General features: G+C 40.3%; 1 protein-coding gene across 1 annotated transcript in view; it reads left to right on the top strand.

Annotated features, from left to right (window-relative positions):
* MACROD2 (mono-ADP ribosylhydrolase 2) overlaps nt 1-14,562 on the top strand; it is a 1,597,693-nt gene that overhangs the window by 1,106,660 nt on the left and 476,471 nt on the right. The window contains exon 6 of the mRNA XM_075864535.1: nt 879-1,000. Coding sequence (XP_075720650.1) covers nt 879-1,000 — 122 coding nt within the window. The remainder of the gene's footprint in view (nt 1-878; nt 1,001-14,562) is intronic.

Here is a 14,562-nt window from a genome sequence, read left to right on the forward strand (position 1 = left end):
CCTTGTTGATAGTGCCATACAGTCCCCCTGTAAATAGCGTCATACAACCCCTCCTGTAGATTGCGCCATACAGCTTCCCCCGTAGATAGTGCCATACAGCCCTCTCTGTAGATAGTGCCATACAGCCCCCCTATAGATAGTGCCATACCGCCCCTCCTGTGGATAGTGCCATGCTGCCCCTCCTGTGGATAGTGCCATACAGCCCTTCCTGTGGATAGTGCCATACAGCCCCTCCTGTGGATAGTGCCATACAGCCCCCCTGTAGGTAGTTCCATATAGCCCCCCTGTAGATAGCGCCCCCACCTGTCCCTTGTAGATAGCATTATACAGCCGCCCCCTTCCTGTAGATAGCTCCATACAACCACCCCCCCAAGCAAATAAAACAAAAAAACTTTATACTCACCTAGGTCCCGTTCCCACGACGAACAGAGGTGCTCCAAAGAATCAACACCGATGGGATCCTTGCAAAGGCCAGCGTTCTCCAGTGACATCATCACGCTGGACTGCGCAGGGATCCTGTCCCTGCGCCTGAGAGGCTGCACACCGAACATGGCCTGTAGCCTAGTAAATAGTGTTCAATAGTATCTGCTTCCTAAGGATGCAGATACTATTGTCGCTACCGCTGTAGCAGCCATTGCGACTGCTGGCGGTGCCACAGAGCATGGGGGGGGTCGCGGGCCACGTAGCAGCCGCTATGGCTGCTACAGCAGGAGTAATGCCACTGCAGTACCACACACAGCCTCTGGACAAGGGTGGCACTGTTTCTGGAAGAAAGCAACTATGTTTTTCTTTTAACTGAGTTGAAAATATGCATTTGATTGGGTTAACACGTTTAAGACTGTAAATCTAATTGTTATGTTGTTGTCATTTTTTTTCAGATGTTATTCACACTGTTGGTCCAATAGCAAGAGGACAATTAAATGACAGCCATAAAGAGGACCTTGCAAACTGCTACAAGACTTCTCTTGCACTGGTAAAAGAGAAAAACCTCAGATCAATAGTAAGTCTACACCTTTTTATTCTATTAAAATGCAACATCGTGTTTGTCATATCTGATCAATTTGCACGATTTTCATTCCAGATTTTCCTAGGCTGGGTTTACACACAGCATTTCTGTGGAGCTTTTGCTGTGCATAATATTTTTATTAAAACCAAAGCAGTGAATTGGAATTGGAAGATATAACATTTCATTCATGCACACATTTTATACTTAGGACATTAAAAGAAAATTCTGGGCAAAACTGATAGACTGTGTTATGCCAAGTGCAGGACCTGAGAGGGTGGTGCATCACACAAGGGTTCAAAGAGAAGCAAAGAGAGATTTCCGGTGTCATGCTCCACCTCCTCAGGCCCTGCACCTGGCAGTTTTATTCTTGAGTGTTTTGTGGGTCTCCGCAAAAAAAAAAAAAAAAGTCAGACATGTTGTTTTCTCTGCGCTTTACCTTGTGGGATAATTGGGGCAATACCTACATTTTTCCACTATAACTCTGGCTCTCATATGCGTCTGTATTATGATGAGTTGTCTTGCTTCTTGGATTATGTTAAAGGGGACTTGTCATCTGTCCTGATATGTCTGTTCTAGTAAATAATTGAATTACCCATTTTGGAGAATCTTATCTTAGGACTCTATGTTGTGCCGTTACTCTGTTATTCCTCGTAGGGATTAAGGAAAAAATTGGGTGTTATTAGTTGAGGGGGGGGGGGGTCCCTACACAGACTGTGTCAAGGGAAATGGTAACATCCATTTGTCAATTTATTCATAAATTGTTAGGCAGACCACCAGAGGAACATCACAACACAGAGTTCTATATAATATGTTCAAGAATTGTTACTTCATGGGGAATACTAGTATTAACAAAAATAGAAATGTCAGGAGGGGTGACAGGTCCTCATTAAAGGGGTTTTCCAGCTTCTGACAACTGATGACCTATCCATCAGTACATGATCTGTGAGGGTCTGACACCCGGGCCCCGCACAGATTAGCTGGTCCGGTGCCTCCGTTCACCGGGTGTACAAGCCAGAAGCAGTTGGCCCCGGCCACGGAATAGCGGCCGAGCTGCAGTGCTGAAGCTCTGCTCCTATTCAAGTGAATAGGAGCAGACCTGTAGTTCTGCAGCATGGACACTTTGCTATGTACAGAGCCATCTGCTTCCGGGCTCCGTACATAGAATTATGTGCCACAACATCCGGTGCCTGCAGGCCACCGCAGTGGCTTATAGGTTCCGGGTCCAGGTGTCAGACCCACACCGATGACATACTTATGACCTATCCGCTGGATAGGTTATCAGTCGTCAGAAGGTGGACAACCCTTTTAATAATATATTAGTATATATAGTAATATACATTACAGCCACTTTGAATTTGACTTTGCCTTCTCTATCAGGTTGTTCTAGGAAAGTTGGTTGACAGCTAGTATAGTCACCATGTTGTCAATAAAATTTGTCTGTAGTTAAGAGAGCAGAGGAGACTGACTTCATAGTCTACTCATAGAAGTCTATGGAGAGGGGAGGGTGGAGCAGGAGGAGGGAGCAGTAGCAGAGTGAGAGATACACCTATGTTGCCGCCCATAGAAGTCTATGGAGAGGGGAGCAGGGAGAGAAAGAGACAGATACTCTGCCCATAATAGTCTATAGAGAGGGGAGGGAAGCAGTACCAAAGAGAGAGAGAGAGAGACACACAGACACTGCTGCCCTTAGAAGTCTAAAGGGAGGGGAGGGGCAGCAGGAGAGAAGGGACAGGCTGCTGGTAAGCTTTATACCTCACCCTTGTTGTGGATTCTTAGTTACACTGCTCATTACTGCCGTATAATATCCTGGACTGCAGTACTCTGAAGAGACTACAGACGTCCCCTTCTGCTCCATGGGAGGTTTCTGTCCTCCCTGAGCTTGTGTGTGTGTGTGTGTGTGTGTGTGTGTTTGTTTGTATATGTGATAGATTTCGGAAAGCAGGATTCTCTTCTTCTATGTGTGCCGTGTATAGAAAACATAATAGCCATTCGGCTCCACCCACTAGCTCAGAGAAAACCGAGAATAAGCGAGAAAGCCTGCAGAGGAGAAATCTGCTAAATAATGCAGAATAAAAGTCATATAATGTCCAAAAATAGTGTTATTCCTCATGTACATGCCCATGACGGCTTATTCTTAAAAGTCACCTGAAAAGTTAGGTACTCATTAATCAATACAGAACTTTTCCCAGACCCTTTGTCATGCTTTCATCAATGCACTCTTTATATACTACTGCAGAATATGTGGGTGCCATATATATATATATATATATATATATATATATATATATGCACTTCCGGTAGTCCGCCATCTTGCACATGCGCACAATTGATCGCAGGACGCCATTGTTTACTCCATGCATCACCGAGAGCTGACACTGTAAGTCTTACTATGTAATCTCTGTTTTTCTTTATTATAATTGTGTTGGAATATAATTCCTTTGCTCCTCCCCTTCATTATGAGTTGATGTCATCTATTAGGGTAATTATAATGTTATCTAAGAATCTTTGCACGATTTATTGGTCACATTGATTCATATATTTCCACTAATTTTATGATTGTTTCTTTATTGATTGATTTATAACATATGTATTATTAATTGTATTATTTACTGTATACCCTGTGTATTCCTATATATATATATATGTGGCACTATGCACTATTGGAATTAGCTTGAGAAAGGTTCAGGTGTGAACCAAAACGTTGCTCATTCTTTCCACCTGGTGGTGAATAAACCAACATCTCCCTAACATTGAAGTCCTGGTGCTGTTACGTGTCCTCTGTTCCTGTTATATATATATATATGTGTGTATATATATATATATATGTATATATGTGTGTATGTGTGTATATATATATATATATATATATGACAGACTGATTTTATGGATCATCACACCTTTTTCTGCACTGCCATTGAATATTCTCTCACATACAGTATATGATAGGCAGTACTTAGAACTAGAGGCTGAGGGTCTTGAGCACGTCTATTCTTTTTCTAATTGTGTGTCTGTTCGGGTCCGCAGATCATAATGTGGGTGTTCCCTGTGAAATAGTTAAGTGATTATTCTGTTCTGACATTGTTCACAGTGTTGCCATAGTAATGATTCCCAACCTGAAATTCTTAAATGCTGTTTGCCTTTAATGACTTGCTTTTTGTCTGCAGTTCACAACAATCAATAGGTTCTGTTTTAAAAGGTTGAATGGTTTCTGCGCGTAACAGCACTAACTCGATATTTCATTCAATGCATAAAGAAAGAAACTACAATTTCCCTCTCGTTTCCATACCTGTTTTTTTCTTTCTTTGTTTCTTTTTTTTTCTTATACCATTAGGATTGTGTACACAATAGAAAATTTGCAATGTAGAAATTGGAAGCTTTTTACAGTGGGGAAAACTACAGGTTCTCATGGCAAAATGACTAAGAACCTTGTTTGTGCTTCATAACTAAATATTCCCACTTATAATATCTGGAATGTGCTACACTTATTATTTGAGTTTGTGCTAGTAAGTTTAAGTGTTTTTTTTGTTATATACAATATCCACCTCCAACGTGTGGATCCAATATCCTCAGTCACCCTTAGAGGCGTAGGGACATAAAAGGAAAAATAATAATGTGTTATGCATACAATTTATATTGCATTGCACTCATTGCCTGGTAAATAAGCGGTGCACATACAGGGAAATGGATGTCTGCAAAGTCCCACTAATAGTATTTTGTAGATAAGCAGGCTGCTTAATAACTTGAGATGGTCAGGAAGAAAGTAGTCAAATACGGTAGGTCTGAGCCCTGCAGTTCATACATCGGTCAACACAACTACCCATTTTAGCCATACAAAAAAGTGACCGGGTTGGATGGTCAAAGCAACTGGTGCCTTTTAATGTGCCTATTAAACTGTCTTGCTATTGCAGCATGTATGAGATCATACCAGCCATAACTACTCCCAATGTGAGAATGATTATAGGGCATGATATAAAATGCAGTCAGAATTATGTCCTTGCGTTGAGTTCAAATAGCCAGATCTTGTCTGAATTGGCCCACCCATATGTATGGCCAAACTGGACTTTATAGCTTTATTCCCAGCTGTGAACTCTATGCTTTAATATGGATAGCAGATAGTAACCTTCAGGCTAATAGCCGGACTATGACCCTATTCATTTCAGTAGGTTTATTACCATTTACTGGGGTCGGGTTGAGGCCATACATGGTAAAATATCAGGCCAACAACATCAGATTTTAAAATTGCTCTAGAAAATGGTAAGAATGTTCAGACCTGACAGGATACTACCCCAATGATGTAATAATCTTTTTGTTTCTGAACGGGAACTAGAGACTCTCCATCAACGAAAGGTGGCAGTTGACCCTGGGCCCTGTGAGGTTATATCTGACTTTTCTAGCTGTAGTACTTTTCCATGTCACTGGATGAGCTTTAGCCTGGAAGATATATTCGTAGTGCTGGTTTTCTATATAAGTCTATTCAGATGAAAAAGAAACAAAAATTGTAAAACTAAAGTTTTCCTCACAGGGAAGTCTAATCTATTAATGTTCTCTTTGCCAGTTCTTATTGTGGGTTTACATGGGCAGATATGTGCCCATAAACAGCACCAATTATTACAGGTCAATCGGTGCTCGTTTAAAGGCCCTTTACACGGGCCAATGTAAACTGTATGGGGACGAACAATCGTTAATTCTATCATTCTGATTTCAGAGTTATTCTTAACTACTGTAAGTTTTTAGTTCCAAAATCCTGTGCTGATTAATTTATGGACATATATATAAATATATATATATATATATATATATATATATATATATATACAAACATATAGCACAGACATTTAAAAGATAGCATACTGACTGTCAGCAGCTTCCACTAGAGGGAGCACAGTAGCTCACAGCATACAATCCTGCTATTAAAAGGGTTATGTGGGGGGCCAAATATTATTAGCAGTGCACTCACTGCAGTATGTGAGTACACTCACTTATATACATTCTGGTCCCCCATCGTGCTGATCTGGTCCCCCATGTGGCTGGTCACATGACGAAGAGTCGTATCGTCATCAAAGAAGACTGCTCAACTAGACTTCCAGTCCCCCATCAGCGCATATAAAAATCTATGGAAATCTCAGAATCAGTGCGATGGGGGACCGGAATGTATATTAGCGAGTGTACTCACATACTGCAGTGACTACACTGATAATAATTTTTGATCCCCACAAAACCCCCTTAAGTGTAATGTATAACAGTATGCAGTAATGCTCCCTCTAGTGGCATTCTATCTTGAAATCTATGTAGATACAGCAGATTTAGAGCTCTGTATCAGAAACGCCAAGCTCTGATCACTATAAAGATATAATTGGAAATTAATCAGCGCAAAATGTTAAACGAATTTAGATTCTTTTTTTTATTTCTTTTAAAAGGTATTAAAGGTTACATACACCCACTATTGAAATAATAAAATGCGGGTTCAGTCAAGCATGCTAATGTAGGAGTTGGGGGTAATAGCTGCCTTATGTCTTTGGCCAGCTTTAAGTTGTATTTTTATGGAACATTGAGGAACAATATGTAAATTGAATTGAAATCTACAGAATACTCCATTCTTATAGTCAGGATAAATTTTAGTTCTAAATTATTTTGTCTGCGTTATAGTTTGAGATTGAGTCATAAGTACAGAGCAGGGAGCCCTCACTATCCGCTTTCTTAGTAACAATGAGTCATAGCAGCACTGAAAAAGTTAAGTGCACATAAAATATATGAACCCTAGATTCTAGCAGATGAAAATGCACATGTACAATATTTGAGGAAGATGTGGAGGAAGAAGATGCTTTCTGCCCACAATTAAAATATAACTCCAGTCTAAGTATTCCTGGATTTAGAATAATCTTATTCACCGTATTGGAAAAATGTTCTTCTGCTGCTGTTTCTTCAAGTGAATGGCCACAGCAAAAAAAAAAAAATAATTAACCTGGCCCCATCAGGTTAATGTATTCTATTGGTCAACTGCATAAATCTGGGTGCCTGTAGGCACCCCATCCTGCACTATAGGCGATGAATGGCTGGGTACGTTCTGTGCCTGGCCATTCATCGCCTTTCAAGGATTTAAGCGGTGAGAATATTAATTTGCGCCGCTTGCGTCATTGAAAGGAGCTGATTGACAGGGAAAGTCATAGTGCCCTGCCAATCAGCATCTTTCATAGACGCAAGCGGTGCGATGACGTCATCGCGCCGCTTGCGTCTATGAAAGGTGCTGATTGGCAGGGCAGAATGACATGCCCTGCCAATTAGCACGTTTCAAAGACGCAAGCGGCGCGATGACGTTATTGCGCCGTTTGCGTCGTTCAACCCCAGCAGACCTGCTCAGAAGAGAGCAGGTCTGCATTGCCACCGGACGGCGCGGAAACGGGATTAAGGTGAGTATGTAACGTTTTTTAACCTAATAAAAATGTGAGTGACATTATCCAAAGGGGAGCTCTATCTATAGGGGTTGGCTCTATCTACAAGGGGGCTATATAGGGGTGGGCTATATGTGGAGCACTATAGGGGGAGCTATATGTGAGGCCCTATATACAGGCGGGGTATATACAGGGATGGGCTATATGTGGAACACTATGGGGGGCGCTATATGTGAGACACTATATACAGGGGTGGGCTATATGTGGAGCACTATTTATAGGGGGAGATATATGCAGTGCACTATCAACAGGAGTGGGCTTTATGTTGGACACTATATACAGGGGTGTGCTATATCTACAAGGGGGCTATATACAGGGGTGGGCTATATATGGAGCACTATAGGGGAGCTATATGTGAGGCACTATATACAGAGGTGGGCAATATGTGGAGCACCATTTATAGGGGGCTGTATGTGGGGCACTGTATGATCTGCAGCGAGATGGGTGGTATGATTTTTTTGGTCAAACAGCATCTCCCAGCATATCCTTACCATTGTTTGGGCCATGCTGGGAGCTGTATACAATTTAGTGGAAACCTATACGGCAGGGGTTGCACTAAATTGAGCTGTATTTGTGCTGATGTTGTACTTATGTACTGAGCTTTGTTCTGGTGCTGTATTTATGTACTGATCTTTGTTCTGGTACTGTATATATGTATTTAGCTTGGTCCTGGTGCTGTATATATGTACTGATCTTTGTTCTGGCACTGTTTATATGTACTGAGCTTGGTTCTGGCACTGTATATATGTACTGAGCTTGTTCTGATGCTGTATATATGCACTGAGCTTTTTTCTGATGCTGTATATATGTACTGATCTTGGTTCTGGTGCTGTATATATGTACTGAGCTTGGTTATGGTGTTGTATATATGTAATGAGCTTTGTTCTGGTGTTGTATATAGAACTATATTGCTTGTAAAATGTACAAATGGCTTTATGCTCGCGTTACATAAAAAAAACACTTATTGATTGGTAGAGTAAACAAACATGGTGAGGGGGAAGGAGATGTCGGGAAAGAGTTTCGTGGGGGGGGTGGGCAAACTAAAACTTTGCCCTGGGTGCTGGAGAACCTAGCTATGCCTCTGCCTGTAGATAGCGCCACCCACTTGTAGATAGTGCCAACCTGCACCCCTGTAGATAGCGCCATACGCCCCCTGTAGATAGTGCCACACACCCCATGTAGACAGTGACACCCACTCCCTGTAGATAGTGCCACACAGCTCCCCTGTAGTTAAGTCACACAGCCCCCTGTAGAATGCGACACGTCCCTGTAGTTAGTGCCACACTCACCTGTCCCCGTTCCAGCACCATCCTCTTCTCAGACGAAGCAGGCCTGGTCTCTTCTGACCAGGCCATATCCAGCGGAGCTACGCAAAGCTTGCATCACAAAAAAAGCGAATGGCGGGGAAGGGAACCAATGGTTCCCTTGCCTTCCCAGTGATGTCACTTGTATCCATGTTCAAAGGACGCGGATACAATTGAGTGGAGGGGCCTTCAGTTTTGTCATGGTTTTTGCCACAATTTGCGGCAAAAATGTGACAAAGCTGCAATGTGGTCTTTAGACTTCCGTGGGCCGCCCAGGAGCCTCATGCCCTAGGCGGCCGTCCATAAAGGACCTATAGGGATCTGCCACTGGTAGGCAGCAAGAATTTGATCATTTACCACTATGTTTGGCTATATGAAAAGAAGCAGGGCGAACTGTTTAGTATAATAAATCTATTTTTCCCATTGTTTTTCACATTTAGTTTCTTTGAATTATGTAATACATACTGTATATTATATAAGGATAAAAGTTTTGTTGTGTATGATTTTGGTATTGGATGTTTTACCAAGTATAGTTCCGCAGTAGAATGATTATTGTTGATGTTGTCATATAGTCATCATTGTCTACATTATTCGTTATTGTATGTTCAATGTAACCACCTGCAGATCATGTGAGAGGCTGTTTTCGCAACTCCCATAGGAATAAATCGAATGTGCACAGCCACCTCTCCACTGATTCCTTCACTAGGCAGAACAGGGGTTGGGTGACGCCCGTTCTGGAGATGGGGGCTTGCCCTAGAAATGGCACCCGCACTCAGATATTTATGGCATATCCCATGGATACTGTATGCCATAAATGTCTCAGATGGTAATCCTCATTTAATAGCAGCTATCAATTTTTTTTTATGAGTTTGTTGTATTCAAGAAGGGAACCTGTCTGTATGTTTTATGGCAACAGACATTTTTGGAATATTGGATACAGGAAGTGCAGCCATATTTAAAGCTACTTATACATTTTCAGGTCTACGCTGTTTTGAAGTTTAGGTTAAAAATCCACTTTAACCTAAAAATAAATACAACCATGTTGTAACCTTTATAGTAATGACTAGGCATAGGGGTGGACTTTTGGACATTTGGGCATTAGGGTCCATGGCCAAATGGTGTGCACAGTTTGAGTGCAGGATGTGCAAAAAAAAAAAAAATACAAGTACATCTCAAAAGCAGTCTAGTCTCAGTCCACCGCTGACTGGATATATTTCCCTTAAAAAAATTATATATATTAGATACAGCAAGCATATTTAGTTATGTATTCTACTTGCACTTTTCTGCTGCTGTTTCTCTTTTGTGAAAAGCAAGTACTTTAGTTTTAGGTGTTAATATATGCCAGTATGAAGCTATTTGACTGGGTGACCAGAAGACTCCACTACATAACTCCAAAATGGCTGACTGTATTCGGAACTTCACAATGTGCAGACTAAGGCCAGATCTACTTTTAGACATTTTGTAGTTTTTCTAATTGATTTTGACTCTTGAGCTACAGCTGCAGTCCAAATGAATACGTAGAGTTGCATGCGATCTTGTGGACTGCAGCTGTCACTCAAGAGCTAAAATCAATCAGTAGCGCAACAAAATATCTAGGTGTAGTCCTGACCTAACAGAAGAGAAGTATTTTTTTGGCACATGTACAGTTTTGTTAATAGGTTTGTGATGTACTTTAAATCCTTTAAAATTCACATTACAAGTTCCATACTGAGCAGATAGATCGCTTTTGTGTGCATTTATTTGATTAGATTAGATGAAGATTCACTTATAGCAGCCATAAACAGATACTTTGTTCCAACCAATCAAAATGGAAGAACGCTAAGCCAGTTCTACTCATTAAATCCCTCCTGGCAGAGCACAGGCAACTTTGAAGTCAAGGTAAGTCCCTGTTATCCTTATGAAAGGTTTCTCAGGACTATCAATGGAACCGGCATCCTATTATTTTATTATACTGACCATTTTACTTTTATCATCTAGTTTTTTTTTATTGTAACAAGTATGAACAACACCTTGTTATAATCTAATATATAGTATAAGCTGTCACTGTAAATGCAGAGAAAAATTAATTCATAGCAGTGTATTGCATTGAAACATGACATGTGTAGATAAGAATTCTTCCCCAGCCAGGCGTGACATTTATATTCTCCATGAGCATGAGCACACATACGGTATTCTGGCTTTTCTCAGAATCTATTTTGACTGCTCTATATATCCACCATATCCAAATAAATGCTAATAGCATACTTAGCTGTCAACCACATTTAATTTTTAAATATAATCTAATAGCACAGCTGAAAACTTTTAACAGATGAAGACCTTGAAATTCCATGGAAGGTTACTGGGTCTCATGATGTAAAGGAGGCTTGAACATGTTCTATGAATATGTATGACGTGCTGATACTAGGACAGGTTATTTGTGGATGTAAAATCAGGGAAATTATTTCTTAGATATAACTCCTTGCTTTCATTCAAATATCAAACAGCATCTGACTCAATAGTACTCATTTACTCAATAGAACTAGTCCCTACTACTGGAGGGACCAATGCTATATAAGAGAACAGCAACGCTATAGGAGGGAAAGGTTAAGCTTAAATACATATCATGCATACAGATACATCTCACTATAAACCTATGAAAGAAACGTCTCATCCATTTCGGGATACACGGTGAAACTGGCCCGTTTCCAAGAATTTTTTGAAATTTTTTGTTTTGTTTTGTTTAGTTATCAGCAAGACAAGAATTGAAATTAGACCTATTAGGTGTCTGTTGTAGAAAGTATGTGATACATGACACAAACTCACAAAATAAGTCAGTTCAGCAGTGTCCTGACACCATTTGTCAGTGTCGGAGTGACCTGTACACAATTCATCCAGTATCCTACAACTTTAATCTGCCTGAATCTAGTGGCTTCTCTTCCTAAATCCTAAGGGGAGATTTATTAAAACTGTCTTAATAAGCAGTTCGTTGGAGTGAAATGTGAACGCCTCTTAATAAATGGGTTGACTTTTTTCGGCTGGCCATGCACCGCAATTGTGGCTTAACAATCAAGATTACAGGTATCCAAAAGTCCTTAGAGTCCCTGGGGGAATAAGCTATGCCTCTATAACGATTTATGAATTCACTTAAATAACAAATTACCAACACACTGTCATTACAAGGAAAACGATCTGTGGCGCCAGGAGTGACTTCACAAATTCTAAAATTAAAAATTAATTAGTCTTCGCCTTGAAATCAGTAAGATGCCGTTTTAGGGTATGTCCACATGGGGTGGATTAGCTGCGGGTTTTCCACAATGAATTTCATTGCAGAAAATCTGCAACGTATTACAATAGCAGCAAAGTGGATGAGATTTCAACAAACCTCATCCATACACTGCGGAAAAAAAATGTGCAGAAAAGAAGTGTGGAAATTGACTTGTGGTGTGGATTCTCAAACTGCTTCATGTCAATTTCTCCTGTGAAAATGCGGCAGAATTTCTGCACAAAAAAATTGGTCAGAAATTCTGCAGTGTTTACGCTGTGTGTGGACGTGCCCTTATAGTGGTGACCACCTTTGCACTGCTGAATTATTATTTTTTCCTAATGCCACTTTGGCACTAAATATGGGTTGAGAATACTGTTATCTCATACCATTTGTGCTTTTCCCATATAGATATTGCAAACTGAATATACTATATATTTACCTATAGCTAGATACCAACTGATTCCATTGTTATTTATGTCAAAATCTAAATGTGCCATGAAAACTTTAGTTATAAGAAAATTACATTACTTAACATAAAATATATGTTGATGACACCAGTCAGGAATAATATTTTCTTCCTCGTATGGCGCATACTGTACATGACATGTTTCCCTTTAATCTTTCACATATCAATATTGCAGAGGTTAGGAACAGTTGTAGCCATTCACAAGACACGTCTAGCATAATCTCTGCATACTGCTACCAGGATTTATGCTTTGACCGGCTTAACAGCAACTCTGCATCAAACAGATTTATGCTATAGATTATTAATGCCTTGGGGCTCTATAGAATTGTCAGAATAATCTATTACAATGTAATATTTACATTCAGCATAAAATTGTTTGGTAGAATATATTAAAAATCGTTCGAACTTGTCAATGACTAGCATTATACAAAAAAAAAAATTTATATAAAAAAAGTGGAAAATTCAGTATTGTTACTCCGTTTATCGCACATCACTATTATAGCCAGCCTTTTGTTGCAAAGCTCAGAAGTACTATTCAGTTCTATAACTGCATTAAATGCTACACATACAAAATACATCTTCTCCAGAAGGAATGGAACTTTTTCTTTAGTTCCACCTATAGGTGCCCGTCTTGTAAGTCAATGTTTGACCCCCAGATAGGGCTTTTTAAATTTGACTTGAGAATTTACAAAGCCAAGGTGATTGTGGATAGTCCTCTTTCGAAGTTATAGTTGTATATGTGAGATGTTAAGCAGTCTTACTTGAAAACTGACTCTTCATGTGAAAGCCCCCAAGCAGGAAAACTTTACAATGCCACTGTCATCTATAAGATGATCAAAAGATATTAAAGAAGACCTTATCTGTATTAGTAAATACTTGTATTCCCCATAAAATAACAATGGTGGAGTAATTCTGCATTGTGCCATTTCTCTGTTATGCCTCCGGGAAATGTATGAAAATATTGACAGCTGGGTGTTACCATTTTCTTTGTCAATAGGATGTGTCCTTACATAATCTGACATAGTCAGTCTATTGACAAGGGGAGTGGCGGGATCGGCGGCCAATCTCATATGTATTGCGACGTCCATTCATTTCTTTCTGTTGTACGTCATACTTCCATAATGCTTAATTCTTTCTTGTTAAAGTGAAGCTAAACATTTGACAAATTTCTGACATGTCACAGTGACATTTCAGAAGTTTGGATTGGTGGGTGTCCGAGCACTGAGACCCCCACCAATCGCTAGAACGAAGCAGCGGAAGTGCTCGTGTGAGCGCTCAGCCGCTTCGTGTCTGTTCGGCTTTTTCCGGAAAGCCGATGTATCGTGTACGGGCTCATAGACGTTTTTGTAATTCTGCTTAGCAGAATTACTGGATATTGCTGAGGGGTGATATTACTTATTGCATCTATCTGGTGGTTTGAACAATTTATTTATTCTTAGTATTATTCCCCACAATTTTATATATATTTAGATATAATTTATACAGTGGATTTGTTCCCATTCTGAAGGTTTAGAATAGTAAGCAGTAATTACAGGATTATAAAATAACCATAGGCTCAACCTGAATACATTTTTCCCTATAGCAAAGTCTCTCTTGCTAAAGCTATAGTTTTTGTGATTTCTTGCTCAACTGCGACTGCAAGCCAACGTTTAAAGAGCATTGAGCTTCTGCCACTGTTGCTTTCTTTCTTTGTATAATATTATCTCTTTTTTTGGTGTCCTGTTGAGCACTTCTTGTAAATGAGGAGATTTTAATTCAATGTGAATGAGACTATCCGGTGGAGCTTGTTAACTTGAGCAGGGTCGCAAGGCCACAAAGCAAAGATGAAAATTGCCCCCTTTCTTGTGCAGGTTAACACCATAACAACCAGGACCAGTGTAAGCACCTGGCAAAGTCAGGCAGATGCCGGGGCCCACTTTGCTAAAGGGGGGGGGGGGCACAGCCTGCATGTGCACTAAAGTTCAGCTTCCTTAAACTCAGTATTGCACACTATATGGCCAGCTTCTCTACTCTATTCAATGTAACAGCCAGATATTCCTCATGCTGTTATAACATACGCAGTGAGCAGCGGTCGAGTCGGAAAAGAGTGGGAG

The sequence above is a fragment of the Rhinoderma darwinii genome, chromosome 4 (assembly GCF_050947455.1).
Source record: "Rhinoderma darwinii isolate aRhiDar2 chromosome 4, aRhiDar2.hap1, whole genome shotgun sequence".
Taxonomy (NCBI): Eukaryota; Metazoa; Chordata; class Amphibia; order Anura; family Rhinodermatidae; genus Rhinoderma; species Rhinoderma darwinii.